Source organism: Gorilla gorilla, chromosome 20 (genome assembly GCF_029281585.2).
Source record: "Gorilla gorilla gorilla isolate KB3781 chromosome 20, NHGRI_mGorGor1-v2.1_pri, whole genome shotgun sequence".
Lineage (NCBI taxonomy): Eukaryota > Metazoa > Chordata > Mammalia > Primates > Hominidae > Gorilla > Gorilla gorilla.
The window spans coordinates 59216598-59243616 of NC_073244.2; the positions used below are offsets into that span (position 1 = coordinate 59216598).

Consider the following 27019-nt stretch of genomic DNA (forward strand, 5'->3'; position numbering starts at 1 on the left):
GTCAGTATTGGTGGAGATGGAAATCTGTATCATAAGTATTGTTTGTGGGGCTTTCCACACATATGCCTGCAGATATTTTTCCATGCGTGTCCTGGGTTGCAGTCCAGGATAGCATGAAAAGCACTTAAAAAGCATTGAGGCTGGGCACAGTGGCTCACGCCTGTAATCCCAGCACTTTGGGAGGCCAAGGTGGGTGGATCACCTGAGGTCGGGAGTTCGAGACCAGCCTGACCAACATGGAGAAACCCTGTCTCTACCAAAAATACAAAATTAGCCGGGCATGGTGGCACATGCCTGTAATCCCGGCTGCTTGGGAGGCTAAGGCAGGAGAATTGCTTGAACCCGTGGGCGGAGATTGTGGTGAGCCAGGATCACACCATTGCACTCCAGCCTGGGCAACAAGAGTGGAAACTCCGTCTCAAAAAAAAACCCAAAGAAACAAAAAGCATTGAACTCACAGTGCGGTTGGCACAGAAGTTCACAAATGGGAGCCACTGCTGATGTGAGCTTTACTCCACCAGAACTACGACTGCTTGTCAGAAACCTTTAGGGCCAGGTGTGTTTCAGAATTTCGAATTTCTCCAATTCTGGAAAAGTGGTGCCGTATGTGTGGTGTGTGTCATGTCACACGCTTGCCTTCCGGCAGCCAAACTTGGGATGCCACATCATGTGGATAAATGGATCCCACCTAAAGTGCCATGTCGGTTCTGGTCAGGTTTTGCTGCCAACAGAGCTATGAAAACAGTCTCAGTTCTTAGAGCTTTTTGGGTTTTGTAATTACAGATAAGTGTTGTGGGCCTATGTCACTATTTAAACAATAGTTGCTTGTTTTTTTTTTATTTTTGTTTTGTTTTGTTTTGAGATGGAGTCTCACTCTGTCACCCAGGCTGGAGTGCAGTGGTAGGATCTCAGCTCGTTACAGCCTCCACCTCCCAGGTTCAAGCCATTCTCCTGCCTCAGCCTCCCGAGTAGCTGGGACTGCAGGCACGTGCTATCACGCCCGGCTAATTTTCGTATTTTTAGTAGAGACGGTGTTTCACCACGTTGCTCAGGCAGGTCTCAAACTCCTAGGCTCAAGTGATCCGCCTGCCGCTGCCTCCCAAAGTGCTGGAATTACAGGTGTGAGCCACCGTGCCTAGCCTTTATTTTTGTTTTTTGGGCGTCAGCTGGTAGAGATTGGGGGACAGCACCCCCGCGGGCTTGGGCTGGATGGGCATGGGCGTGCGATGCAGGATCACGTTGGGCGCCGGGACCAGTGGTGACAAGCTGAGGCTCGGGGCCACCACCAGCGGCTTTCCCGAGGGTGCCCCGCTGGGTGTTACTCTTGTCACTTAGGCTGGAGTACAGTGACACAATCATAGCTCACCGTAGCCTGGAACTCCTGGGCTTAAGAGATCCTCTCACCTCAGGCTCCCAAAGTGCTAAGATTACAGGCGTGAGTCACTGTGGCCTTGAACAGTAGTTTTTTTTATTACATTTTACTGATGGGTACAGATGAAGAAACTGAGGTCAGATCAAGCACGCCCTAGGTTACACAGCCAAGCCTTGGCAGAGCTGGGATTTGATCCCGGGTCCAGCCACTTGGAGGTGGAATGTTCTTTTTTCTTTTCTTTTCTTTTCTTTTTTCTTCTCAAAGTCTTACCCTGTCACTGAGACTGGAGTGTAGTGAAGTGCTCGTAGCTCCACTCTGCAGCCTCAAACTCCTGGGCTCGAGTGATCCTCTCACCTCAGCCTCCCAAGTAGCTAAGACCACAGGCACATGCTGCCACCCCTGGCTAATTTTTCTTTTTTAAAATTTTTTTCTCACTGCGTTGCCCAGGCTGGTCTCAAACTCTTCGGCTCAAGCCATCCATCCTCCTACCTCAGCCTCCCAAAGTGCTGAGATTACAAGCGTGAGCCACCATGCCAGGCGGGAATGTTCTTTCTTGAACGTGGCTGCCCTGTCACCTCAGCATTCTTTGCGGCAGCTGTGGCCTGAGCGTAGCCCCTTGCTAACCTCAGCTCTTTCCTTCCCACCTTTCCTGGCCTGCAGCTCCATGTGCAAGAAGCTTCCGGCAACCACCTGAACCCAGAGCCCAACCAGCCGGCCCCCAGTGTGGACCTAGACTTCCTGGAAGATGACATCCTGGGCTCTCCTGCGACAGGGGGCGGCGGCGGGGGCAGTGGGGGCGCTGACCAGCCCTGTGACATCCTCCAGCAGAGCCTCCAAGAGGCCAACATCACGGAGCAGACGCTGGAGGCCGAGGCTGAGCTGGACCTGGGTCCCTTCCAGCTGCCCACCCTGCAGCCTGCGGATGGCGGGGCAGGCCCGACGGGCGCTGGAGGGGCGGCGGCCGTGGCTGCGGGGCCCCAAGCCCTCTTCCCAGGCAGCACCGACCTGCTGGGGCTGCAGGGCCCGCCCACCGTGCTGACCCACCAGGCCCTGGTGCCGCCCCAGGACGTGGTCAACAAGGCCCTGAGTGTCCAGCCCTTCCTGCAGCCTGTGGGCCTGGGCAATGTGACACTGCAGCCCATCCCGGGCCTCCAAGGCCTGCCCAATGGCAGCCCTGGGGGTGCCACGGCGGCCACGCTGGGCCTGGCGCCCATCCAGGTGGTGGGCCAGCCCGTCATGGCGCTCAATACGCCCACCTCCCAGCTCCTGGCCAAGCAGGTGCCCGTCAGCGGCTACCTGGCCTCGGCGGCTGGCCCCTCGGAACCCGTGACGCTGGCGTCGGCCGGTGTCTCGCCACAGGGGGCTGGCCTGGTCATCCAGAAGAACCTCTCGGCCGCTGTGGCCACCACGCTCAATGGGAACTCTGTGTTCGGAGGCGCGGGGGCCGCCTCGGCTCCCACCGGGGCGCCCTCGGGACAGCCGCTGGCGGTGGCCCCAGGCCTCGGCTCGTCGCCACTGGTCCCGGCGCCCAACGTGATCCTGCATCGCACACCCACGCCCATCCAGCCCAAGCCCGCTGGGGTGCTGCCGCCCAAGCTCTACCAGCTGACGCCCAAGCCGTTCGCGCCCGCGGGCGCCACGCTCACCATCCAGGGCGAGCCGGGGGCGCTCCCGCAGCAGCCCAAGGCCCCGCAGAACCTGACGTTCATGGCGGCGGGGAAGGCGGGCCAGAACGTGGTGCTGTCGGGCTTCCCCGCGCCTACGCTGCAAGCGAACGTCTTCAAGCAGCCACCGGCCACCACCACCGGAGCGGCCCCGCCGCAGCCCCCCGGGGCCCTGAGCAAACCCATGAGCGTCCACCTCCTGAACCAAGGCAGCAGCATCGTCATCCCCGCCCAGCACATGCTGCCGGGCCAGAACCAGTTCCTACTGCCTGGCGCCCCGGCGGTCCAGCTCCCGCAGCAGCTCTCAGCCCTGCCGGCCAACGTGGGCGGGCAGATCCTGGCGGCCGCTGCCCCCCACACAGGTGGACAGCTCATCGCGAACCCCATCCTCACCAACCAGAACCTGGCGGGCCCACTGAGCCTGGGCCCCGTGTTGGCCCCCCACTCCGGGGCCCACAGCGCGCACATCCTCTCCGCCGCTCCCATCCAGGTGGGCCAGCCTGCGCTCTTCCAGATGCCCGTGTCGCTGGCGGCGGGCAGCCTGCCCACGCAGAGCCAGCCAGCGCCCGCCGGGCCGGCCGCCACCACTGTCCTCCAGGGGGTCACCCTGCCCCCCAGCGCCGTGGCCATGCTCAACACCCCCGACGGCCTGGTGCAGCCAGCCACCCCTGCCGCTGCCACCGGGGAGGCCGCGCCTGTCCTCACGGTGCAGCCTGCCCCCCAGGCGCCCCCCGCGGTCAGCACACCTCTGCCCCTGGGCCTCCAGCAGCCGCAGGCGCAGCAGCCCCCCCCGCAGGCCCCCACCCCACAGGCCGCCGCCCCGCCTCAGGCCACCACCCCCCAGCCCAGCCCTGGCCTGGCGTCTAGCCCGGAGAAGATCGTCCTGGGGCAGCCGCCCTCTGCCACCCCCACGGCCATCCTCACTCAGGACTCCCTGCAGATGTTCCTGCCCCAGGTAAGCAGGGCGGGGCAAGGGAGCAGGTACCAGAGGAGGCGGGTTTGGGAGGAAGAGGGGCCCTGGGGCGAGGCGCCAAGACCCAAAAGTGGATGCCACTGTGGCAGCTGGGGGGGAAGGTCTCAGTCATGGCACAGGTAGCCCCTAAGAGGAGGCCCGAAGGGTGAGGGCCCTGGCTGAACTGGCAGGAAGATGGATTGGCAGGTTGGCTGACTGACAGACGAGGGGCAGGACAACTGTTAGGCAGTGAGAGGGACTGGCGGACAGACAGACAAAGAGAGGGACCAGCGAACAGACAGAAGGGTAGGCACTGGCTGGGCTGCTGACAGATGGAGAGGAGAGGGACCGGCAGGGAGAGGGACTACCCGACGGACAGAGAAGGGCAGGCACTGGCTGGCCTGCTGACAGACAAGGAGAGGAATCTCAGAGAGAAAGTGGACGTGACAGGGACAGAGGGACAGGCAGGTGGGGCAGGAGAGAGGCAGGGCAACGTGGAGCTGGCAGAGGGGCCAATGGGAGCTCAGAATGGAGCAGGCTGCCTGGGTTTCGGCCTCTGTGCCTGGCACCCTGCCTGCCAGGCTGCCCACTACCCCATTCTCTGGAACCCTGGGAGCGTCAATAGGGGCAGGGGTCTCGGGTGGGGAGGTCGAGGGCCTGTGGGGGCGGCTTTCTGATCCTGTGCGGCGGCTTTCTGATCCTGTGCGGGCTGCCCGTTGCAGGAGAGGAGCCAGCAGCCCCTCTCCGCAGAGGGCCCCCACCTCTCCGTGCCTGCCTCGGTCATAGTCAGCGCCCCGCCTCCCGCCCAAGACCCAGCCCCAGCCACCCCCGTCGCCAAAGGAGCTGGCCTCGGCCCTCAGGCCCCCGACAGCCAGGCTTCCCCGGCTCCGGCCCCCCAGGTAGAGGGACCCCAGCAGCCTGTGTCCGCAGCACAGACCCAGCCTTGCCCCTCCTGCCCGCTCTCCCGCTCCTCGCTCTCCGCCCTGCCTGCGTCTCTGTTCTGCTGACTTGGAACACAGAGCTCTCCTTCACCCCCTAAGTGTCTCCTAGTGATCATGGATGCCTGAGACCAGGGCCGGCCCTGGGGGAGCCCATGCGCTGCAGGAATGCAAGACACACACGGAAGGAAATCTGTTCTTTCCTAAAATTATAATTTTCAAATCTGAATAAGTAATACATTCAGATAATTCACATTTCAAACGGTACAAAAAGATGCATAGTGGAAAGCCTCCGTCTCCTGAACCGTGGCCTCCTGTTGTCCTCCCAAGGTGGTTTCTTGCATTTGTCATCTGGATAGGGAAACAGAATCAAATATGGATTCTTTTCCTGCAATTTTTACAAAAAGGGTAGCATCTTCTGCCTGCAGTATTGCATCTTTTATTATTTAAAAATTGATCTTGGAGACCATTCTTCATTCTCTCTCTCTTTTTTTTTTTTTTTTTTGAAATGGAGTCTCACTCTATCACCCAGGCTGGAGTGCAGTGGCGCGATCTTGGCTCACTGCAACCTCCGCCTCCCATGTTTAAGTGATTCTCCAGCCTCCACCTCCCGAGTAGCTGGGGTTACAGGTGCCCGCCACCATGCTGGGCTAATTTTTGTATTTTTAATAGAGACGGGGTTTCACCATGTTGCTCAGGCTGGTCTTGAACTCCAGACCTCAAGTGATCCGCCTGCCTCAGCCTCCCAAAGTGCTGAGATTACATGTGTAGGCCACTGTGCCTGGCCCCATTCTTCATTCTCTTGTATGACTGCGTAGTATTCCACTGTGTGGGTGTGCGGATATTTATTTAGCCAGTCTAAATTGTTGTTAGGTTTTTAGGTCACTTCTGATCTCTAGCTATTATGAACAAGGCTGCAAAGAATGCCTTTGTATGTATGTCGTTTTGTAGGCTAAGTTCTTCAAAAGGAATTTGCTGGCTCTAAAGGCATATGCATTTTTATCTCTGACAGACATTGCCAAATTGCCGCCTGTGGAGTGTAAATTAGTTTAACCTTTATCAGCAATATGTGGTTGTGCCTTTTTCCCCCCGCCCCCCACAACCTCACCAGTATGTTGAACTTGGCCAGTCTAGATAGGTGAAAAATAGTATCTTGTTTTGTTTTCATTTGCATTTCTTTTATTGTGAATGAGGTCAGGCAGATTTTCATAAGAGTAAGAGCCATTTGTACTTTCTGTTCTATGAAACTGCTCATAGCCTTTGCCATTGTAAAATCTGGGTTGCTGTCATTTTGCTATAGATTTGTAGAAACTCTTTACATATTAGGAAAATTAGCCTTTTGTCTTAAAGTAATAACCATTATGCCTATGAGTCATAACATAACAGGTTAGGGAGGGCTACGTTCTTTTTTTTTTTTTTTTTTTTGAGATGGAGTCTCGCTCTGTCGCCCAGGCTGGAGTGCGGTGGCGCGATCTCGGCTCACTGCAAGCTCCGCCTCCCGGGTTCACGCCATTCTCCTGCCTCAGCCTTCCGAGTAGCTGGGACTACAGGCGCCCGCCACCACGCCGGGCTAATTTTTTGTATTTTTAGTAGAGACGGGGTTTCACCATGTTAGCCAGGATGGTCTCGATCTCCTGACCTCGTGATCCACCCGCCTCAGCCTCCCAAAGTGCTGGGATTATAGGTGTGAGCCACCGCACCTGGCCTACCTTCTTATTCTAGAGCAGTGAATGTGGTACTCATTCAAAAAAGACCAGTGGATAGGTAGGAAGAGGAGAGTGTGACAGTGACAAGGGCAGGATGGCAGAAGTCAGCACGGGCTTTGACCTTGAACAGTTTCACTTGCACGCTCTCCCACTTACCATTTAACCTTCAGCAACCGTTTTTCATTCCATCAGCAGGTGCCTAGGCAGGCTGAGGGAGCACTTAGGTGGAGTAAACGAGTTACTATATGCTTAGCACAAAGTAAGCACTTGATAAATGTTTGCTTTTATTGTTATTATTATTATCTTGAGGGGGACAGAGCCCCACTCTGTCGCCTAGGCTGCAGTGCAGTGGCAAGATCTTGGCTCGCTGCAATCTCCACCTCCTGGGTTCAAGTGATTCTCCTGCCTCAGCTTCTGGGTAGCTGGGATTACAGGTGCCTGCCACCACGTTTGGCTAATTTTCGTATTTTTAGTAGAGATAGGGTATCACCATGTTGGCCAAGCTGGTCTCAAACGCCTGACCTCAGGTGAACCACCTGCCTCGGCCTCCCAAATTGCTGGGATTTACAGGCGCCCGCCACCATGCCTGGCTAATTTCTGTATTTTTAGTAGAGAGATGGGGTTTCGCCATGTTGGCCAGGCTGGTCTCAAACTCCTGACCTCAGGTGATCCACCCGCCTCAGCCTTCCAGAGTGCTGGGATGACAGGTGTGAGACACCGCGCCCGGCCTAGCACTCTCTCATTTAAACCTCACAACCTCCACCAGGTAGGTGGTAGCATCTCATTTTGCAGGTGAGGAAACAGAGGCACAGGGAGAATAATTAGCTTGCCCAAGGTTGCACAGCTGGCAAATGGTAGGGCCTGGATTAAAAACCGTGGGGGCTTATTGCTGGAAACACCTGAAGTCTTGAGAAAGCCAGACCTGGGTGTGAATCCAGCTCTGCTTAGTGGGGCTCTGTGAGGCATGGATTTTGCATCTAAAATGGGAATAAGGCCAGTGACCTGACATGATGGCACTGCACAGAGCCAGCGCTCAGTGAACAGACACTTACTGTTAGCAGTTGCAGTAATGATGCTGTAGCTGAACTTATTTTTTTGGAAACAGGGTCTGGTTCTGTCGCCCAGGCTGGAGTACACTGGTGCAATATTGACTCCTACAACCTCTGCCTCCCATGCTTAAGTGATCCTCCCACCTCAGCCTCCGAAGTAGCTGGGACTACAGGCATGTGCCACCACGCACAGCTAATTTTTTTTTTTTTTTTTTTTGTATTTTGTTTTGTGGGGGAGATATGGGGTCTCACTATGCAGCCCAGGCTGGTCTCGAACTCCTAGGCTTAGTAATCCTCCCACCTTGGCTTCTCACAGGGCTGGGATTATGGCGGTGAGCCACTGTGCCTGGCCATGTGGATGACCTTTGAGAAGGAAGCTTAATGCGCACAGGCAGGTGTGCTCACGAGCTGATTCTTAGTCACACACAGAGGCTCGGAGGCACAAGGTAGGGCCCTCCGCAGTAGCAGTATCTGCAGCAGTGCCCAGCATGACAGAAGGTGGTCAGTGAATGTTTGTTGGGTGAGCAAATGGATGGACAGATGGATGGCTGAATAGACGGACGGATGGATGGCATGGGTGGGTGTGTGACTGGGTGATTGGCCAAGTGTCCCCTGGTGGGGACAGAATCATCCAGATTGAGAACCGCTATCCTGTGGATATGCAGGAATGCACGGAATAGCAGTTCCCAATCTGGGTGATTCTTACTGTTTGTAAGAATAGTGGTTCCCTTACTGTCCAAACTCCAACCCCTGCACTCGGAAGGAACTCTGTGCTCTCTGTACCCAGATGGATTTGGCAGCCTCTGTGTGTGTGTGTGTGTGTATGCGCGTGCGCGCGCGCATGCGTACATTTTCCGTTTGTGTTAACACAAACAGAAATGCAAAGACTGTGTTCTGCATCTGGCTTTGCTTATTTAGCAACGCATCTTGGAGCACTGGCTTTCAGACCTTTTTTTTTCCTTGACCCACCACCCGGGATAAGAATTCATTTTTTTTTTTCTCTGTCACCCAGGCTGGAGTGCAGTGGCACGATCTTGGCTAACTGCAACCTTCACCTCCCAGGTTCCTGCCTCAGCCTCCCGAGTAGCTGGGACTACAGGCTCATGCCACTGCATCCAGCTAATATTTGTATTTTTAGTAGAGACAGGTTTTCTCCATGTTGGCCAGGCTGGTCTTGAACTCCTTACCTCAGGTGATCTGTCTGCCTTGGCCTCCCAAAGTCCTGGGATTACAGGCATGAGCCACCATGCCCGGCACAAGAATTTCATTTTATGTCACCACCCAGGACATGCATACATATATGTATTTGTATATATACACATATCACTGAAACAAAAGTTTCATGAAATATTACCTATATTACAATGTGTGATACACATCAATATTTTCTATTTTGTTTCCATTGTTTTTTCTGGGGTTAGCGGGGAGGCATGGAGTCTCCCTCTGCTGCCCAGGCTGGAGTGTAGTGGCACTATCTCGGCTCACTGCAACCTCCACCTCCCAGGTTCAAGCGATTCTCCTGCCTCAGCTTCCCAAGTAGCTGGGATTACAGGAGTGCCCCACCATGCCAAGCTGATTTTTGTATTTTTAGTTGAGACAAGGTTTCACCATGTTGCCGAGGGTGGTCTCGAACTCCTGACCTCAGGTGATCTGCCCACCTTGGCCTCCCAAAGTGCTGAGATTACAGGCGTGAGCCACCGCGCCCAGCCTCTACTGTTCTTTTTAAGTGCTGGTTCCAACTCCCTAAGATGACTTGAGCCATTACCAATGGTTACTATGTGTAGGGGTGTGTTTTTATTTTTGGGGTTTTTTTTTGCAAGCTACCATCTGGGAAGATTGCTGTGATGTGGGAGTTAGGAAATAGGACTTGGCCACTTACAGGCCCTGTGACCTTCAGCAGGCTGCTTGCCTGTCTGTTGTACCACGGTGTCCTTGCCTGCAGAATCAGAATGATAGGAACAGCGGCTACTTTGTAGAGCTGTGAGGGTTAAATAAACTAATATCTGTAAATTAATAGATGTATATTAACATTAAAATGTTTTAGAACAGAGTTGGGCATATTGAAAGAGCTATGAAGGGAAAGAAGCCAGGCAAACTTTCTTTTTGCTTATTTGATTTTTATTCATTTATTTGTTTATTTTTCTGGGCAACTTTCTATAAAGAGGCAATAGTAAACGTTTCAGGCTTTTGCAGGCCATATGGTCTCTGTTATTATAGCACAAAAGCAGCCACAGACCGTATGTAAATGAATGAACACGGGAGTGTTCTAATAAAACTTTATTTAAGGACAGTGAAATTGGAATTTCATGTAATTTTTGCAAGTCACGAAATAGTATTCTTATGATTTTTTTCTTCAACTGTTTAAAAATGTAAAAACTATTCTTGGCTTATGGGCTATAGTTTGCCTCTTTCTTTTGATGTCTTTATTGTGTTTTGTGATATGGACATACCATGATTTCTTTATTCAGTCCCCTCTTCAGGAATACTTCAGGTGGTTTATTTGTCATTGTTAACAAACAAAACTCCTATAAGATATTCTTGGCTGAGCGTGGTGGCTCACACCTGTAGTCTCAGCACTTTGGGAGGCCGAGGCGGGCAATCACCTGAGGTCAGGAGTGTGAGACCAGCCTGGCCAACATGGGGAAACCCCATCTCTGCCAAAAATACAAAAATGAGCCAGGCGTGATGGCGGGCACCTGTAATCCCAGCTATGCTACTTGGGAGGCTGAGGCAGGGGAATCCCTTGAACCTGGGAGGCGGAGATTGTAGTGAGCCTAGAGAGGGTTGCAGTGAGCTGAGATCGTGCCACTACACTCTAGCCTAGGCAGCAGAGTGAGACTCTGCCTCAAAAAAAAAAAAAAAAATTATTGCACCCGTGCTTTGCACACAGGTATGAAAGTACTTGTAGGGTAAATTTCTAGAAATAGAATTGCCAGACGCAGATGATAAGCTTTCCAGCCATTTTGTGGAAAGTGCTAAACCTTTTTGAAAAGGTTCATGCCAGTGATGGCTTCACTTGGTCCTGCAGCTTTACCGACACACGAGATTAGCAGCTGGCCTGTTCTTTGCCAGGCTGGAAAGTGACACACCCCCTGTGCTTTTCTCTAATTGTGTGTGAAGTTGAGCATCTTCCGCCTCCACATGGGGCTCTCAAAATCTCTTGGAAGCTGGGCGCGGTGGCTTATGCCTGTAGTCCCAGCTACTCAGGAGGGAGGCTGAGGCAGGAGGATCACTTGAGCCCAGGAGTTTGAGGTCAGCCTGAGCAACATAGCGAGATCTCATTTCTGAAGAAAGAAAGAAATGGAAGGAAGAGAAGGAGGGAATCTCTTGGTGAACAATCCACTCATATGTTAGTTTTTTTGCTTTGGGAAGCTAAGATGGGGGATCACTTGAGGCTAGCAGTTGAAGACCAAATAATAATAATAATTTTGTGCTCATTTAGAGAATGTAGAAAATACAGAAAAGAACAAAGAAGAAAAATAAGTCACATGTAATACCACTGTGTGCAAGCAGTTGGTAAAAAAAATTTTTTTCTGGCCAGGCACAGTGGCTCACGCCTGTAATCCCAACATTTTGGGAAGCCGAGTTGGGTGGATCACGAGGTCAAGATATCGAGACCATCCTGGCCAACATGGTGAAACCCCGTCTCTACTAAAAATACAAAAATTAGCTGGGCATGGTGGTGTGCGCCTGTAATCCCAGCTACTCAGGAGGCTGAGGCAGGAGAATTGCTTGAACCCGGGAGGCGGAGGTTGCAGTGAGCGAGCCGAGATTGAGCCACTGCATTCCAGCCTGGGTGACAGAGCAAGACTCCATCTCAAAAAAAAAAAAAATTTTTTTTTGTTTTGTTTTATTTTTTGTTTTTGAGACAGAGTCTCTCTCTCTCTCTCGCCCAGGCTGGAGTGCAGTGGCGCAATCTCGGCTCACGGCAACCTCTGTCTCTGGGATTGGAGCAATTCTCCTACCTCAGCCTCCCAAGTAACTTGGATTTACAGGCACATGCCACCATGCCCGGCTAATTTTTGTATTTTTAGAGAGACGAGGTTTCACCATGTTGGCCAGGCTGGTCTTGGACTCCTGACCTCAAGTGATCCACCCGCCTCGGCCTCCCAAAGTGCTGGGATTACAGGTGTGAGCCACTATGCCAGGCCTAGCTTTGTTTTTTCTAAGATAAATATTGTAGAAGAAGTAATATTTTGGTATGAAGTTTCTGTTTAACCCCCCGACCCCAATTTTATTTAAAACATTTTTTAAATAAGTCATTTTATTCACATGGTATGATCATCAAAAAGTTTTTTTTTTCTTTTTTTTCTTTTTTTCCAGAGACAGGGTCTTGCTCTGTTGCCCAGGCTGGTCTTGAACTCCTGGGCTCAAGCAGTCCTCCTGCCTTGGCCTCCGAGAGTGCTGGGATTACAGGCATGAGCCACTGAGCCTGGCCTAATTTATTTTTATTTATTTTTTCTGAGACTGAGTCTCTCTCTGTCGCCCAGGCTGGAGTGCAGTGGCAAGATCTTGGCTCACTGCAAGCTATGCCTGCTGGGTTCAAGCAGTTCTCCCTGCCTCAGCCTCTGGAGTAGCTGGGAATACAGGTGCACACCATCCCGCCCGGCTAATTTCTGTATTTTTAGTAGAGACAGGGTTTCGCCATGTTGGCCAGGCTGGTCTTGAACTCCTGACCTCAGGTGATCCGCCTGCTTGGCCTCCCAAAGTACTGGGATTATAGGTGTGAGCCACCACGCCTGGCCACCTGGCCTAATTTTTGTATCCCTTTCCAGTTCTTCGTGTATATACAACCTAGTGCAAATATGGTTTACGTTTCTCTCCCATTTGTACCCAAAAGGGAGCTCATTATGTACTTACTGTGGCAGCAACAGAGAGTTTGCTTGTTTTCTGTTAGAGTCTTGAAGTATTCCTTTGTACAGAAGAGCCACAGTTCATTTCCCCAGGAAATGCCGTATTGATGCACTTTAGACCATATCCAGATTTTGGCGTTCTACACGAAGCTGCAGGAAACAACTTGTTCACCTGTTTTGTTTTTGTTTTTGTTTTTGAGACAGAGTTTCGCTCTTTTTGCCCAGGCTGGAGTGCAGTGGCGTGATACTGGCTCACTGCAACCTCCGCCTCCCAGGTTCAAGCAATTCTCCTGCCTCAGCCTCCCTAGTAGCTGGGATTACAGGTGCACGCCACCATGCCCAGCTAATTTTTGTATTTTTAATAGAGACAGGGTTTCACCATGTTGGCCAGGCTGGTCTCAAACTCCTGACCTCAGGTGATTCACCCGCCTCAGCCTCCCAAAGTGCTGGGATTACAGGTGTGAGCCACCGCGCCCGGCCTACTTGTTCACCTGTTATTTCCCATGTGTGCAGGTCTGTTTACTTCCTGGAAGCCTGTTTGCTGGACTAAAGCAAATGTGCATTTATAACTTGGATAGCTACTGCTGAATTGCGTTCCTCTTGAGTTGTAGCAAATTGTGCCAGTTGAGACCCCTAAGGGCAGTATATACAAGCATCTTTACTAGACATAGGCTTTATTCCTAACGCGATGGGTGGTAAATGGTACCCTAGGGTGAAAAATAGTGCCCTGGGGTGCGTTTTGCTGTGCATTTCTCTTATCACAAGTGAGGTTGAGTAGCTCTGAAAATACTTAAGCCTTTTGTCTTTCCTTTTCTGTGCACTGTCTGATCATATCCTTTGCCCCTTTTTCACCAGTTGTAATTCTTAGTGATTTCTAGAGTCTCTCTATATATGAGAGAGATGAACTTTGTATTTGGAGTTGCAACTGTTTTCCCCAGTAAGTTATTTGGCATGTGACTTAATTTGTGGATTGTGTGTGTGTGTGTGCGCACTTTTGATGAGAATGAAATTAAATTTTTTAAATTTTTTGGTATCTTTAAGCTTTTTATGTTTAAATGACTTCAAACACATAAAAAGTTTCAGAATTAGTACAGAGAGCTCATAGGAGTTCTTTACTCCTCAACTAGATGTATTAGTTATCTATTGCTATGCAGGAAATTACCCTCAAAACTTAGCAGCTTCAAACAGCAAGTATTCACGTGTCTCACACTGTTTCTAAGCATCAGGAATCTAAAAGCAGCTTAGCTAGGAGGTTCTAGCTCTGGATCTCCCATGAAGTTGTGGTCATCTGAAGGTCCCACCGATCTGGAGAACCTGCTCCCACGCTCACTTGTGTGGCTATTAGCAGGAGGCCTCAATTGCTTCCTCAGTGGGCCTCTCCAAAGGGCGGCACATGACACACAGCGGTTGGCTTCCCGCAAAGTGAGTGACCCAATAGAAACAGACAGAATGCTCAGGATGGAAGCCGCAGGCTTTTTATAACTAATCTTGGAAGTGTCATATAATCACTTCTGCCAAATTCTATTGGCCACAAAGACCAGCATATAGGAGGGGACTGAACACAAGGAGGTGAGGATTGTTGGTGGCTGCCTCCCACGTCTACCCATTGTCAGCCTTTTGCTACATCTCCCTTGACCTTAGCATTCTCATTCTGTGTACACTTTTTTCTGAATCAGTTGAGAGTAAGTTGCAACCATTATACCTGTTTGCCCCTTAATATTTTATTTTATTTATTTATGTATTTATTTATTTTTGAGTCTGAGTCTCCGTCGCCTAGTCTGGAGTGCAGTGGTACAATGTTGGCTCACTGTAGCCTCTGCCTCCCAGGTTCAAGCGATTCTCTTGCCTCAGCCTCCTGAGTAGCTGGGATTACAGGCACACACCACACCCTGCTAATTTTTGTGTTTTTAGTACAGATGGGGTTTCACCATGTTGACTAGGCTGGTCTCAAACTCCTGGGCTCAAGCGATCCACCTGCCTTGGCCTCCCAAAGTGCTGGGATTGCAAGCGTGAGCCACCGCGGCCAGCCTACCCCTTAATATTTTAGTATAATATTTCAGCCTTGGAGAACAAGGACATTCTCTTACTTAACCATCACACTGCAAAGAAATAAAGCAGACAGCATTGACATGATACTGTTGTCATATCCACTATCCATAATCCAACTTTACCAGGTGCCCAGGGATCCTGTAATGTTGTATTATTCTCCTATTTCATGTAGCATTGGAGTGCCGCTGCGTGTGGGCCACCTCCCTGAGCCCTTGGAACCTATTGAGTAGGCCAGTTCTCTTTTCTCCGACTCAGTGACGCACCTGCCATTGGCCATTTGAGTCATTTCTCGTTTTCCTCTATTGTAAATACTCCCAAAGTGGGCAACCCCATAGCAAGTACTTGAATATTCTTTTTTTTTTTTTTGAGACGGAGTTTCACTCTTGTGCCCAGGCTGGAGTGCAGTGGCGCGATCTCATTTCACTACAACCTCCGCCTCCTGGGTTCAAGCAATTCTCCAGCCTCAGTCTCCTGAGTAACTGGGATTACAGGTGCATGCCACCATGCCCGGCTAATTATTTTTGTATTTTTAGTAGAGACAGGGTTTCATCATATTGATTAGGCTGGTCTCGAACTCCTGACCTCTGGTTATCTGCCCGCCTCAGCCTCCCAAAGTGCTGGGATTACAGGCGTGAGCCACCATGCCCGGCCGAATATTCTTCATCACAGATTCCTGGAGGGGAATTTCCAGGTCAAAGTCGTGACCCTTTCAAAGTCCCCAGACCAAGCTGCCTTCCAGGAGGCAGTCCCGCCAGCCGTACACAGCGCCGAGGACTGAGCCTCTCATCTCTTCTTAGAGGTGGCAAACCTTCTGAAGACTGATTGATTGATTGGTTTGGTTTGGTTCTTTAACTGTCAGAAGTTACTCAGGGCCCAGCTTGGAAGGGATGCTGGAAGGGCCCTGGGACTTAGAGGCCAAAGCTGGTGGTGAATCTGATGTCATGCCGAGAGGCCCGGCTCTGGAGTGTGGTGGTGCTGGCTGTCCTCGGGCAGATCTCCTGAGCCCTCTGAGCCTGAACTCAGTCAGCTTTGAGAAACGGCTCAGAAGTCACTGAGCAGTGTAAAGGCCTCAGTTCCGCCTTCACCAGCCTGGAGAGTCTGGACCAGTTTTGGAGCCTTGGCCTCAGTTTCTTATCTGTGAAATGGGTCCAGTGTTACCACTGCCCTCAGGGCTAGGGAGAGATCACATAAATGGATGCGGGAGGCCGGCCATTCGTGTTAGATCAGCATGAGCTGTTACTAGGATGCAGATTCTGTGACAGCAAGTGTCACGGTGCCAGCCCAGTGTTGGGTGCACAGCTGGTGCCCACTGGTTACACAGTGGCTGCTCTGGTTATGATTCTTTGGGAGGAGGGTCCAGAAGGGCAAGGCGCTCCGTCTGAGACATGCTTTAGGCGAGGTGGCTGTGTGCGTGTGACACAACTAGCACCAGATCGCGTGTGCTTGCAGACACAGGCTTCATCAGAGTCTGGTATGTCGTGCACACGCACGCACGCTTGTACCTGCAAGCTCACGTGGCGCCCAGGTAGGCCTGCAGCCATGGACACACAGGCACACAGAGGCAGGTGCCCAGGACACTTAGAAGGGGGTCCAGGCCTTCCCATGCCCGCATCCAGAGGTCCACACGTGGCTGTGAACCCAGGCCTGTCCCTGTGTGGCCATCCGTATTCTCGGCAGCCCCCGTGCCATGGCCATCAACCCCGAGCCATGGTACACAGCATCATGCTGGTGTCTCTTTGCCTTGACTTGGCTGGATGGGCTGGTGGGGGCTGGCGGCTGGGACGCTGCCCTGCCTGCCCTTCTTCCCCGCTGCTGTGCTCGCCGCCCGGCCCTCCTGCCTCCTGCTGGGCAGCGGGTGTGGTGCCCCTGCTGCCACCGCCACCACTGCCTCTGCTTCCTCCGCTGCTGCCACCCCAACCCTGCAGGGCTCGCCTTTGTCTGGGGAACTGCGAGGGGTGGGGGGAATGGGGCAGAAGGGGGGTTGAGATTGGAGGCCAGAGAAATGTGGAGGAGCTGGGGTGGGGGACAGAGGTCGAGGGCAGGTGGAGGGGGTGCCATGGGGAATGAGAGGCGAGGGAGGGAAGGGCAGCCGTGGTGGGCTCCTCTCTCAGGATGGGTGTGGGCTAGGAAGGGGGCTTCTGGTGGGGATGGCTGGGGACCCCAGTGTCTTGGGGCAACAGGAGCTATGGTTGGTTCTGACCCCCGCCCCTCCCCTCTCCCTCCCTCCCCTGCCCAGATCCCGGCAGCGGCTCCGCTGAAGGGCCCAGGCCCCTCTTCGTCCCCGTCACTACCTCACCAGGCCCCTCTGGGGGACAGCCCCCATCTGCCCTCCCCACACCCCACCCGGCCCCCTTCCCGCCCACCCTCCCGGCCACAGAGTGTGTCCCGCCCTCCCTCAGAGCCAGCCTTGCACCCTTGCCCCCCACCCCAGGCCCCCCCAACTCTGCCTGGCATCTTTGTCATCCAAAACCAGTTAGGCGTTCCCCCGCCTGCCAGCAACCCAGCCCCTACTGCCCCAGGCCCGCCCCAGCCGCCTCTCCGCCCCGCATCCCAGCCGCCTGAGGGACCGCTGCCCCCAGCCCCCCACCTCCCTCCATCCTCCACCTCCTCCGCTGTGGCCTCCTCCTCTGAGACGTCCTCCAGGTTGCCAGCCCCTACGCCATCTGACTTCCAGCTCCAGTTCCCACCCAGCCAGGGGCCCCAGAAGTCCCCCACTCCCCCTCCAACCCTCCACCTGGTCCCCGAGCCGGCAGCACCCCCCCCACCGCCTCCTCGGACCTTCCAGATGGTGACCACCCCCTTCCCAGCGCTGCCCCAGCCGAAGGCTCTTCTCGAGAGATTTCACCAGGTAACGGGAGGCAGGGACTGCCCACCCCATCAGCCCCATCCCATCCCACCCCCTCAGTCTGATGGGAGCCCCTCCGCCTTACGGCTCTGTGATCCTCCCCAGCCCTGCTGCGTCTGGACACCCCTACACCTAGCCTGTGTTCCCCACCCCTCATCCACCTGTCCCCTCCTCAGGTGCCGTCCGGGATCATCCTCCAGAACAAGGCTGGGGGGGCCCCTGCCGCCCCACAGACCTCCACTGGCCTGGGGCCCCTCACCAGCCCCGCTGCTTCTGTGCTGGTCAGTGGGCAGGCCCCATCTGGGACCCCCACAGCCCCCAGCCATGCCCCCGCCCCGGCACCCATGGCCACCACAGGTAGGGGAGAGGTCGCCTACGTGCCCAGGGAGACGGGGCCTGAAGATGGGTGGGCGGGGCTGAGCAGGGAGAACGGGCTGGGGCAGGGCTGTGGGACTCAGCACAGGGCATCAGCCAGAACTCAAGGGACCCAGGAAGGCCAGAGGTGGCAGGGCTGGCCCCAGATTTGAAGGGCCGGAGGGCCAGGAGGAGAGTGGTGGGGTACAGGGTGGGGCTCCCGTTTGAGGAGGGGGCCTTCATGCAGTGACCGCAGGCCCTGTCTCCCCCACCCCGCCCACCCCCAGGCCTCCCTCCTCTGCTTCCAGCCGAGAACAAGGCTTTTGCCAGCAATCTCCCGACCCTGAATGTGGCCAAGGCCGCTTCCTCCGGGCCAGGGAAGCCCTCCGGGCTGCAGGTAAGGGGCCCTCAGAGCAGGGGTCAGGACAGGACCAGGAGTCTTCGGAAACTGGGAACTGGGGCTGGCAGGGGCAGGGAGACACAGGAAGACGCGGACAGGATGAAGCTGGGACCGTCAGGCAGCTGAGACACCATGAACAGCCGTGCAGGGACAGGAAGGGCAGAATGACACCCAGACAGGCAGCCAGAGATGAGGGAGAAACACGGAGATGGTGGGACGGAGACGGCACCAAGACTACTGGCAACGGTGTGAGGGACTATGACTGGGGAAAGAGCAGGTGATATGGACACAGGACGGGAAGGACAGGGCTGAGATGACAAGATGTGAGCTCAGGACAGGAAAGGCGGGTTTAGATGAGACCGGAGACGGAGCAGATCAGGGACCGAGAATGAAAGGGTGAGAGGGTGGGGACAGCTGAGGCCGAGGCCACCTGTAGATGTAAGACGTGGGGGAGACAGAAGACAAGGAGAGAAGCAGGTGGGAGGACCAGGACCCAAGAGGCCGGGAGAAGCTCAGAGATGGAGATGCCAGAACGAAGGCCAGACGCTGAGGACAAGAGGGGAAGCCAGGAAGGGAGGTGGGGGGGCGAGACGACAGGAGCCACATTGGGAGAGAGACTGTGCAAGGCAGGGGCACTGGGTGCTGGGTGGTGATGTGGGAAGCAGGCATCCGGCAGAGGAGGGAGGTCACACAGAGGCAGCCCTGGGCGAGGGGACAGAGGGAACCCAGGCAGAGGACGCCCAGGGCTCCAGCCTGCCTGTCACCCTCTCCGTCCACTCCCTAGCCCAGCCCAGGTCTTCCCCTGGGGTTCATTGTGATGGGCGGGGGATCCTGCAGCTGGGGCCAGGCCCCCACCTGGGTGAGACACTGGTCCCCTGTCCCGTCTTTATCCTAGGCTGGAGGGGAAGCGGGTTGGGGGAGGGAAGGCTTCTGGAGGCAAAGGCCTCTCACTCGCCTTTCTTCTCCCAGTATGAGAGCAAACTGAGTGGCCTGAAGAAGCCCCCCACGCTTCAGCCCAGCAAGGAAGCCTGGTGAGTCCACACCCCATCCTTGCATGCCTGCCCTGTACCTTCCAGAGACCTGGGGGAGCATGGGGCCACCCTCCAGAAGCAGAGTTGGGCAGGCCCAAGTGCCAAGCCCAGCTCCACCTCTTGGTAGCAATGTAGTTCCCTCATAGACCCTCAGTTTCCCCCTCTGGAAAATGGGGTGGTAATGGGGGTGACCAGAGAGTGGTGGAGGGAGGGTGGGCTGTGGCTCCGCCAGGCTGGTGCTCAGGAGGGCGGCAGTTTGGTCCATCCTGGTTGTTGCTGTGCCCTCCACGTCTCCCACACGGCTGGGCAGCGTCGGTGCTGAGCCCCACTGGGTGGGGGAAGTGATGGGTGGGGGAAGTGAGTGGGTGGACATGGCTGTTGGGAGGATGATGGGGGGGTGTTTGGGGATGGATGGATGGGGGGAGTCTGGGCGGATGGATGGGTAAATGCTGGATGCCTGCCTGCCCTCTCTCCTGCCCTCCTTCCACCACCAGGGTTTTTTGTTTTGTTTTGGGGGGGTTCTTTGAGCCAGAGTCTCACTCTGTCACCTAGGCTAGAGTGCAATGGCACAATATTGGCTCACTGCAACCTCCGCCTCCCCCGTTCATGTGATTCTCCTGCCCCAGCCTCCCAAGTAGCTGTGACCACATGCGTCCGCCACCATGCTCGGCTAATTTTTGTATTTTTAGTAGAGATGGAGTTTCACCATGTTGGCCTCAAGTGATCCACCTGCCTCGGCCTCCCAAGGTGCTGGGATTACAGGTGTGAGCCACCACGCCCAGCCCACCATGAGTGTTTTTAAAAAACATATAAGTCCAGGGGGCGGAGGTTGCAGTGAGCTGAGATCATGCCATTGCACTTCAGCCCAGGCGACAGAGCAAGACTGCATCCCCTCACCCCCAAAAAAAAAAAACATTTTTTTATATATATTGTGGAGACAAGGTCTTACTATGTTGCCCAGGCTGGTTGGTTTTGTTTTGTTTTTGGAGACGAAGTCTCATTCTGTCACCCAGGCTGGAGTGCAGTGGTACAATCTCAGCTCACTGCAACCTCTGCCTCCTGGGTTTAAGTGATTCTCCTACCTCAGTCTCCCGAGTAGCTGGGATTACTGGTGCATGCCACCACACCTGCCTAATTTTTGTATTTTTAGTAGAGACGGGGTTTCATTATGTTGGCCAGTCTGGTCTTGAACTTCTGGCCTCAGGTGATCCACCCATCTCAGCCTCCCAAAGTGCTGGGAGTACAAGTGTGAGGCCACCATGCCCGGCCTAGGTTGGTCTGAAACTCCTAGTCTCAAGTGATCCTCCCACCTCAGTCTCCTGAGTAGCTGGGACTACAGGCACGTGCCACCACGCTAGGCTAATTTTTAAATAATTTTTGTAGAGACAGGGTCTTGCTGTGTTGCCCAGGCTGGTCTTGAACTCCTGGGCTCAGACAATCCTTCTGCCTCGGCCCCGCAAAGCGCTGGGATTGCAGGCGTGAGCCTCTGTCCTTGGCCTAGGAGTGTGAATTAAGTCCCCACTCAGTGCCCAGGCCTGAGCCCCATGTTGGGAACACAGGAGTAAGTGACACAAAGTCCCTGCCCCCACAGTGCAGAGAGGCTGCTGGTTTTTAGCCAAGGGTGGAGTTGGGCCTGACTGGTGGGGGAGACAGTCACACGGCCAACAGACAAAACCCACTGTAACATGGGCTACAAAAGCGGCCCGTGAGAAGACAGGATCCAGCCTCCCTCCCTTCTTCCCGAAAGCTGCACTTTGGAGGAGGCACGGTGGAGCCACACTGGCCCCAGGTGGCAGGAGGCAGAATAGCAGCTTCCAGGCTCTGGCCTCACTCCCGCTCTGCTCTTCCTCCCTTACGTGCTTTGGAGAGGAGTGACTTCACTTCCTCGACCTCACCTTCCCCTTCTGTAAAATGGGGATAGCGATAGCACTGCTTTGGTCGGCCCCAGGGACTCAGTGAGATGGAACAAGCACGTTCAGTACATGCGAACACCACTGCCCAAGTATTCCCCTTCCCGCTGTTGTGTTCAGTTGCGGCCTGGGGCTGAGGGTTCAGGGACTTCCCCTGGCCCTCACCCGTCCCCCCACCCTCCGCCGTGTGTGGTCTCTCCCCTTTCCACCCGCAGTTTCCTGGAGCATTTGCACAAACACCAGGGCTCCGTCCTGCACCCCGACTACAAGACGGCCTTCCCCTCCTTTGAGGACGCCCTGCATCGCCTCCTGCCCTACCATGTCTACCAGGGCGCCCTCCCCTCCCCCAATGACTACCACAAAGGTGAGGCCTCCCCAGGACACGGCCCTATATGTCCCAGGGGACCCCAGCCCGTGGGGCGGGGCGTCGCCAGTGTGGAGCCGCAGGTGCACGGTGCCCTATGCTGACCCTGCCCCGCCCTCCTTCCTGCGCATCCGCGGCCGCCCCCAACATCTCCGCCCTTGCCTCTCTTCCCTTCCTCGCAGTGGACGAGGAGTTTGAGACGGTCTCCACGCAGCTGCTGAAACGCACCCAGGCCATGCTCAATAAATATCGGCTCCTGCTCCTGGAGGAGTCCCGGGTAGGGTCAGAGTCGCCTTCCTTGCCTCTGGGCCCCTCCCCGCTGGGACACTGCCCCTTTCCCTCACCCGCTCTGGGCAAGGTGGAGCCTCCCGCCCCTCCTAGCCCCGGGAGGGAGGTTGGGAGGGAGGCGGGAGCTCCCATCACAAGGAGGACAGTTTGGACCTTGCACGCATCGTCCCCGTCGCTCGCGCCCCTTCCCCCTTCTTGCTGGTTCACTCGCACGTCTTCTTTTCCCCCCACCCCAGAGGGTGAGCCCCTCAGCGGAGATGGTAATGATCGACCGAATGTTCATTCAGGAGGAGAAGACCACCCTTGCCTTGGATAAACAGCTGGCCAAGGAGAAGCCGGGTGAGAGCGGGGAGTGAGAGGGGAGGGGAGGGAGAGGTGCCCCCACCCCACCTGGACAGAAGAGTTAGATTCAGGGTGGGGAGTGGGTGTGTGGCCCTACCTCACTCCACCACTAGGCGGTGCCCCAGCCCCACCTTCCTGCTGGCAGCTGTGCCTCCCCTGACCTCCCGCCTCTCAGACCAGATAGCCCACATCCATCTTCCTCCATCCCTGTGTGTCCCTTTCACCCCCACCACTCTGGGATGGGGGGAATATTCTGCCACCCCCGTGGGACAGAAAACAGAGCAGGCGCCTAGGTTGCAAAATATATAAGGTAACGCCCACTCTTGGGTGCCAGTCCTTTGCTTGGGGACCCTGAGAGTGAGCACCTCCTTAAGTGTTGCACCTTAGGCGGCTCGCTGGCCTCACTCTAGTCTGCTGTCTGCAGGAAACGGTACAGGCAGATCCCAGCTGCCAGAGTTTCCAGAATATTCCCTTAGCCTTTGCCCACATTCCAACTCCAGGGCTTCCCTGGATAAAAGCATGGTCCCTGCTTTGTGCTGCCAGGCCCAGGCTTTTCACCTCGAGCTCTGGACCTTAATTTTGAAGAAGTAGTCATTGGTACTTAAATGAGTGCAAAGGGGTGGCCATAGTGAAGGAGGGGCCAGGAGCGAGTCTGAAGTCTCTAGGGTAGGAGAGGAAGAGTAGTTCCGTGGTTAGGGGCTTGATGCTGGAGTCTTGGTTTAAATCCTGGCTCTGCCACTTACTAACTGTGTGACCTTGGGCAAGTTACTTACCTTCTCTGTGTCTCTGTATTCTCATTTTGTAAAGTGGGGGTTATGATGATCAGCTTACAATCTCTTATCTGACACCCTTGGGGCCTGATATGTTCTGGAATCTTTTTGCTTTTAGAAAGGCAATGAGCTATCTCAATGCTGTCTTCTGATTTACCCCCAGTGGGTTTGGGGAAGCACTGTGTGATCAAACACACTAGTATTTCTGGAGTGAAATCGATGGGTGTCCAGAGTAGTTGAGATAAATCATGACCATAAATAACCTCATGTAGCCGGGTGTGGTGGCTCACACCTGTAATCCCAGCACTTTGGGAGGCTGAGGCGGGCGATCACCTGTGGTCAGGAGTGCGAGACCAGCCTGGGCAACGTGGCGAAACCCTGTCTCTACTAAAAATACAAAAATTAGCCAGGTGTGGTGTCTGGCACCTATAATCGCAGCTACTTGGGAGGCTGAGGCAGGAGACTCGCTTGAACCCAGGAGGCGGAGGTTGCAGTGAGGTGAGATGGCGCCACTGCACTCCAGCCTGGGCAACAGATTGAGACTGTCTCAAAAAAACAAACAAACAAACAAACAAAAACCTCATGTCATTTCAGACCAGATTTTGAAATTAGATACCTCCTTAGCCCCATTTTTAAAAAGTTATGTATATAATTAGAGCAGTGCTGTCCAATAGAACTTCATATTTTATTTGTTTGTTTGTTTGTTTGTAGAGACAGGGGTCTCACTACTGTGCCCAGGCAGGTCTCAAACTCCTGGGCTCAAGCGATCCCCCTCCCTTGGCCTCCCAAAGTGCTGGGATTACAGGCATGAGCCTTGTTTTGTATTCTCTTAATTTACTTATGTCTGAATGAGCCCCACCTGGCTCGTGGCGCTGTGCCAGGCACAGTGGTTTTAGAGTTGGGGGAATTTGGGCCTTGCTGAAGAGGGTCTCACCCAGCCTATCCTGAGGATTGGAGGGTCCAGGGTGCAGTCTGGTGCCTGGCAGGTAGTAGGTGCTCACTGCACACAGCTCCTCCCAGCTCGGTCGGGGGGGGGCCTCATCCTAACCCCGCGGGTTTTCTTTGCCCCGATTCTGCAGACGAGTACGTGTCTTCCTCCCGCTCGCTCGGCCTCCCCATCGCAGCCTCTTCCGAGGGTCATCGGCTTCCCGGCCACGGCCCCCCGTCGTCTTCAGCTCCCGGGGCCTCCACCCAGCCCCCTCCACACCTGCCCACCAAGCTTGTGATCCGGCACGGCGGGGCAGGCGGCTCCCCTTCGGTCACCTGGGCCCGGGCGTCCTCCTCCTTGTCCTCCTCTTCCTCCTCCTCCTCTGCCGCCTCCTCCTTGGACGCCGACGAGGACGGCCCCATGCCCTCCCGCAACCGCCCGCCCATCAAGACCTACGAGGCCCGGAGCCGCATCGGGCTCAAGCTCAAGATCAAGCAGGAAGCCGGGCTCAGCAAGGTCGTGCACAACACGGCCCTGGACCCCGTGCACCAGCCCCCGCCACCCCCCGCTGCCCTCAAGGTGGCCGAGCCCCCGCCACGGCCGCCGCCACCACCGCCGCCCACGGGCCAGATGAACGGCACGGTGGACCACCCGCCGCCTGCCGCCCCCGAGCGCAAGCCCCTGGGCACCGCCCCGCACTGCCCGCGCCTGCCACTGCGCAAGACCTACCGCGAGAACGTGGGGGGCCCTGGCGCGCCGGAGGGGATGCCCGCGGGCAGGGCACGGGGAGGCAGCCCGGCGCCGCTGCCCGCCAAAGTGGACGAGGCCACCAGCGGGCTCATCCGCGAGCTGGCGGCCGTGGAGGACGAGCTGTACCAGCGTATGCTGAAGGGCGCCCCGCCAGAGCCCGCAGCCAGCGCCGCCCAAGGCACCGGGGACCCCGACTGGGAGGCGCCCGGGCTGCCCCCTGCCAAGCGGCGCAAGTCCGAGTCGCCCGACGTGGACCAGGCCAGCTTCTCCAGCGACAGCCCGCAGGATGACACGCTCACCGAGCACCTGCAGAGCGCCATCGACAGCATCCTGAACCTGCAGCAGGCCCCCGGCCGGACGCCCGCGCCCTCGTACCCCCATGCTGCCCCGGCCGGCACCCCCGCATCCCCGCCGCCCCTGCACAGGCCCGAGGCCTACCCACCCTCCAGTCACAACGGTGGCCTTGGCGCCAGGACGTTGACCAGATAACACCGGGCCGCCTCCCCTTCCCCGTCCCCTCCTCCCGAAGACGCCGGGACAGCCGGGTGTCCGCCCTCAGCCTCCTGGGGACTCGAGCCGGGGATCCCCTGACGGTTTTTCTTGCCTAAGTTATTTGAGTCACAAAGGCCTCCTTCCCTGCCGCCTGCTTCAGCTGGGTTGCTGGGGGGTGGGCGTGGATTTAGGGGAGGGGGCTGTGATGTAAAACGTCTCCCCTGCCAAAGGAGGGGCAAAGTGCTGTGTCAGTTCCTGTTTCTTCCCATTTCCTGGCACACACTGCCCCTCTGTCCGGGGGACACGCGCGTGTGTTTGCCAGGGATGGGGCCACCGGGTTGATGCCAACGCTCCGGGTGCCTGTCTTGTCTGTGTGGCTTCTCAGATGGTGGAGGGTGCTGGGAGCTGGCAGGGTCCTTCCAGACAGTCTCAGCCTCTTCCCGCCGCCCCCAACAGGCTGTCAAACAAAACCGGAGAGGGGGTGGGGGAGCCAGCCTCCCAGCGTGCTGTGCCCGCAGGCACCCGTGTGACATCCGCACATCCAGCTCCGTGACCTGTGTGTGTGTACAAGTGAGTGAGAGATTTCGAACGCCCACCCCTCGACTTTGAAATCTGAGCAAAACAAGAAACTGGGGTCTTCCTCTCCCCCGAACCTCTCCCCAGCTAGTCTTCCCTCTGTTCTTCCTGCCTCCAGCCGCCCGCGCCAGATTTTGAAATCTCGGAGACAAAACTAGTACTGTAAGATAAATTTTTTTGTACTGTATTTATTGTGTATAACGATTTTTTTAAAGGAGAATTCTGTACATTTAGAACTCTTGTAAATTAAAAACCGATCCTTTTTTTAAAACTGTACTCATGCCCACTTGGCCCATTGCTTTTGGGTTTGTGAGGGTGGGGGAGTGTTTGGATCTGGGATTGTGAGGCCTTATTCCGCATGCATTTGTTGAGCACCTGCTGAGTACCAGGCCCCGTTCTAGGCTCAGGGGGTTCAACATGAACAAGGCAGACAAGAGTCCCTGCTAAGCCAGTAAGCTGACTTGTTAGTGGGGAAGGCGGGTGGTAAACAGCTAAGCCAGATCAAGCCAGTTCTTCTTATTTCTGGTAAGGTTCTATAATCTCTGCATACACTCTGAGAATTAGTGAATACTGAGCCATTGCCCCCAGGGAGACAGGGTTAGGTTTCTAAGGGCCTCTGATCACCACAGTTCAGTCAATACATCACCTTAGTTTACATGTGTTGCTATTTAAAAACACTTCTTTATGTATTTTTGAGACGGGCTTACTCTGTCACCCAGGCTGGAGTGCAGTGGCATGATCGTGGCTCACTGCAGCCTTGATCTCCCAGGCTCAAGTGATCCTCCCACCTCAGCCTCCCGAGTAGCTGGGATTATAGGCGCACCACCACGCTTAGCTATTTTTTTTTTTTAATCTTTCTGTAGCAATGGGATCTCACTATGTTGCCCAAGCTGGTCTGGAACTCCACGGCTCGAGTGATCCTCTGGCCTTGGCCTCTCAAAGTGCTGGGAATACAGACGTGAGCCACCACGCCCAGCCCTAAAGATACCTTATTTCATTTATATTGTTGATTTCATTCACATCGAAGTCATGCCAACAGCATTATAACTGGAACCTGGAGCAAGCTTATTTCACACATATATTTTATCTTTTCTCCAAAGGCACATCACAGCTTCTTGGCGCTTTAAGGTCACTAGACCGCACTTCAGCTGTACGCTTGGGCCCATTTTAAACAATGAGTCACCAACAAAAAGCACAAAAATGTGAAAAGCGTGGGACTAGATAAACCAAGAAAAGGACGCGTGTTTATGGTACGAGAGCCAAAACGAGGGCAGAATGTCGCCTTATTCAACCTCAGCTGGGAACGTCTGTGTTGGGCAACTTGATATTTTGCTGCCCTGTGTGTGTTGAGAGTCTTGACTTGGGGGTTACAAAGAAGTTTTGATG

At 55.0% G+C, this 27019-nt stretch overlaps 1 protein-coding gene across 4 annotated transcripts in view; it reads left to right on the forward strand.

Annotated features, from left to right (window-relative positions):
- Positions 1-25909, forward strand: part of BICRA (BRD4 interacting chromatin remodeling complex associated protein) — a 97894-nt gene extending 71985 nt beyond the window's left edge. For 2 of the 4 annotated variants that reach the window (XM_055369854.1, XM_055369855.2), the window contains exons 6-15: positions 2033-3991; positions 4711-4887; positions 16820-17431; positions 17605-17785; positions 18070-18179; positions 19152-19213; positions 21339-21487; positions 21670-21764; positions 22012-22114; positions 23967-25909. In XM_055369854.1, the coding sequence (XP_055225829.1) occupies positions 2033-3991; positions 4711-4887; positions 16820-17431; positions 17605-17785; positions 18070-18179; positions 19152-19213; positions 21339-21487; positions 21670-21764; positions 22012-22114; positions 23967-25054 (4536 nt within the window). In that variant the 3' untranslated portion in view covers positions 25055-25909. The remainder of the gene's footprint in view (positions 1-2032; positions 3992-4710; positions 4888-16819; positions 17432-17604; positions 17786-18069; positions 18180-19151; positions 19214-21338; positions 21488-21669; positions 21765-22011; positions 22115-23966) is intronic. The other 2 variants (XM_055369857.2, XM_055369858.2) reach the window with 2 other exon arrangements.
- The last annotated feature ends 1110 nt before the right edge of the window (positions 25910-27019 follow it).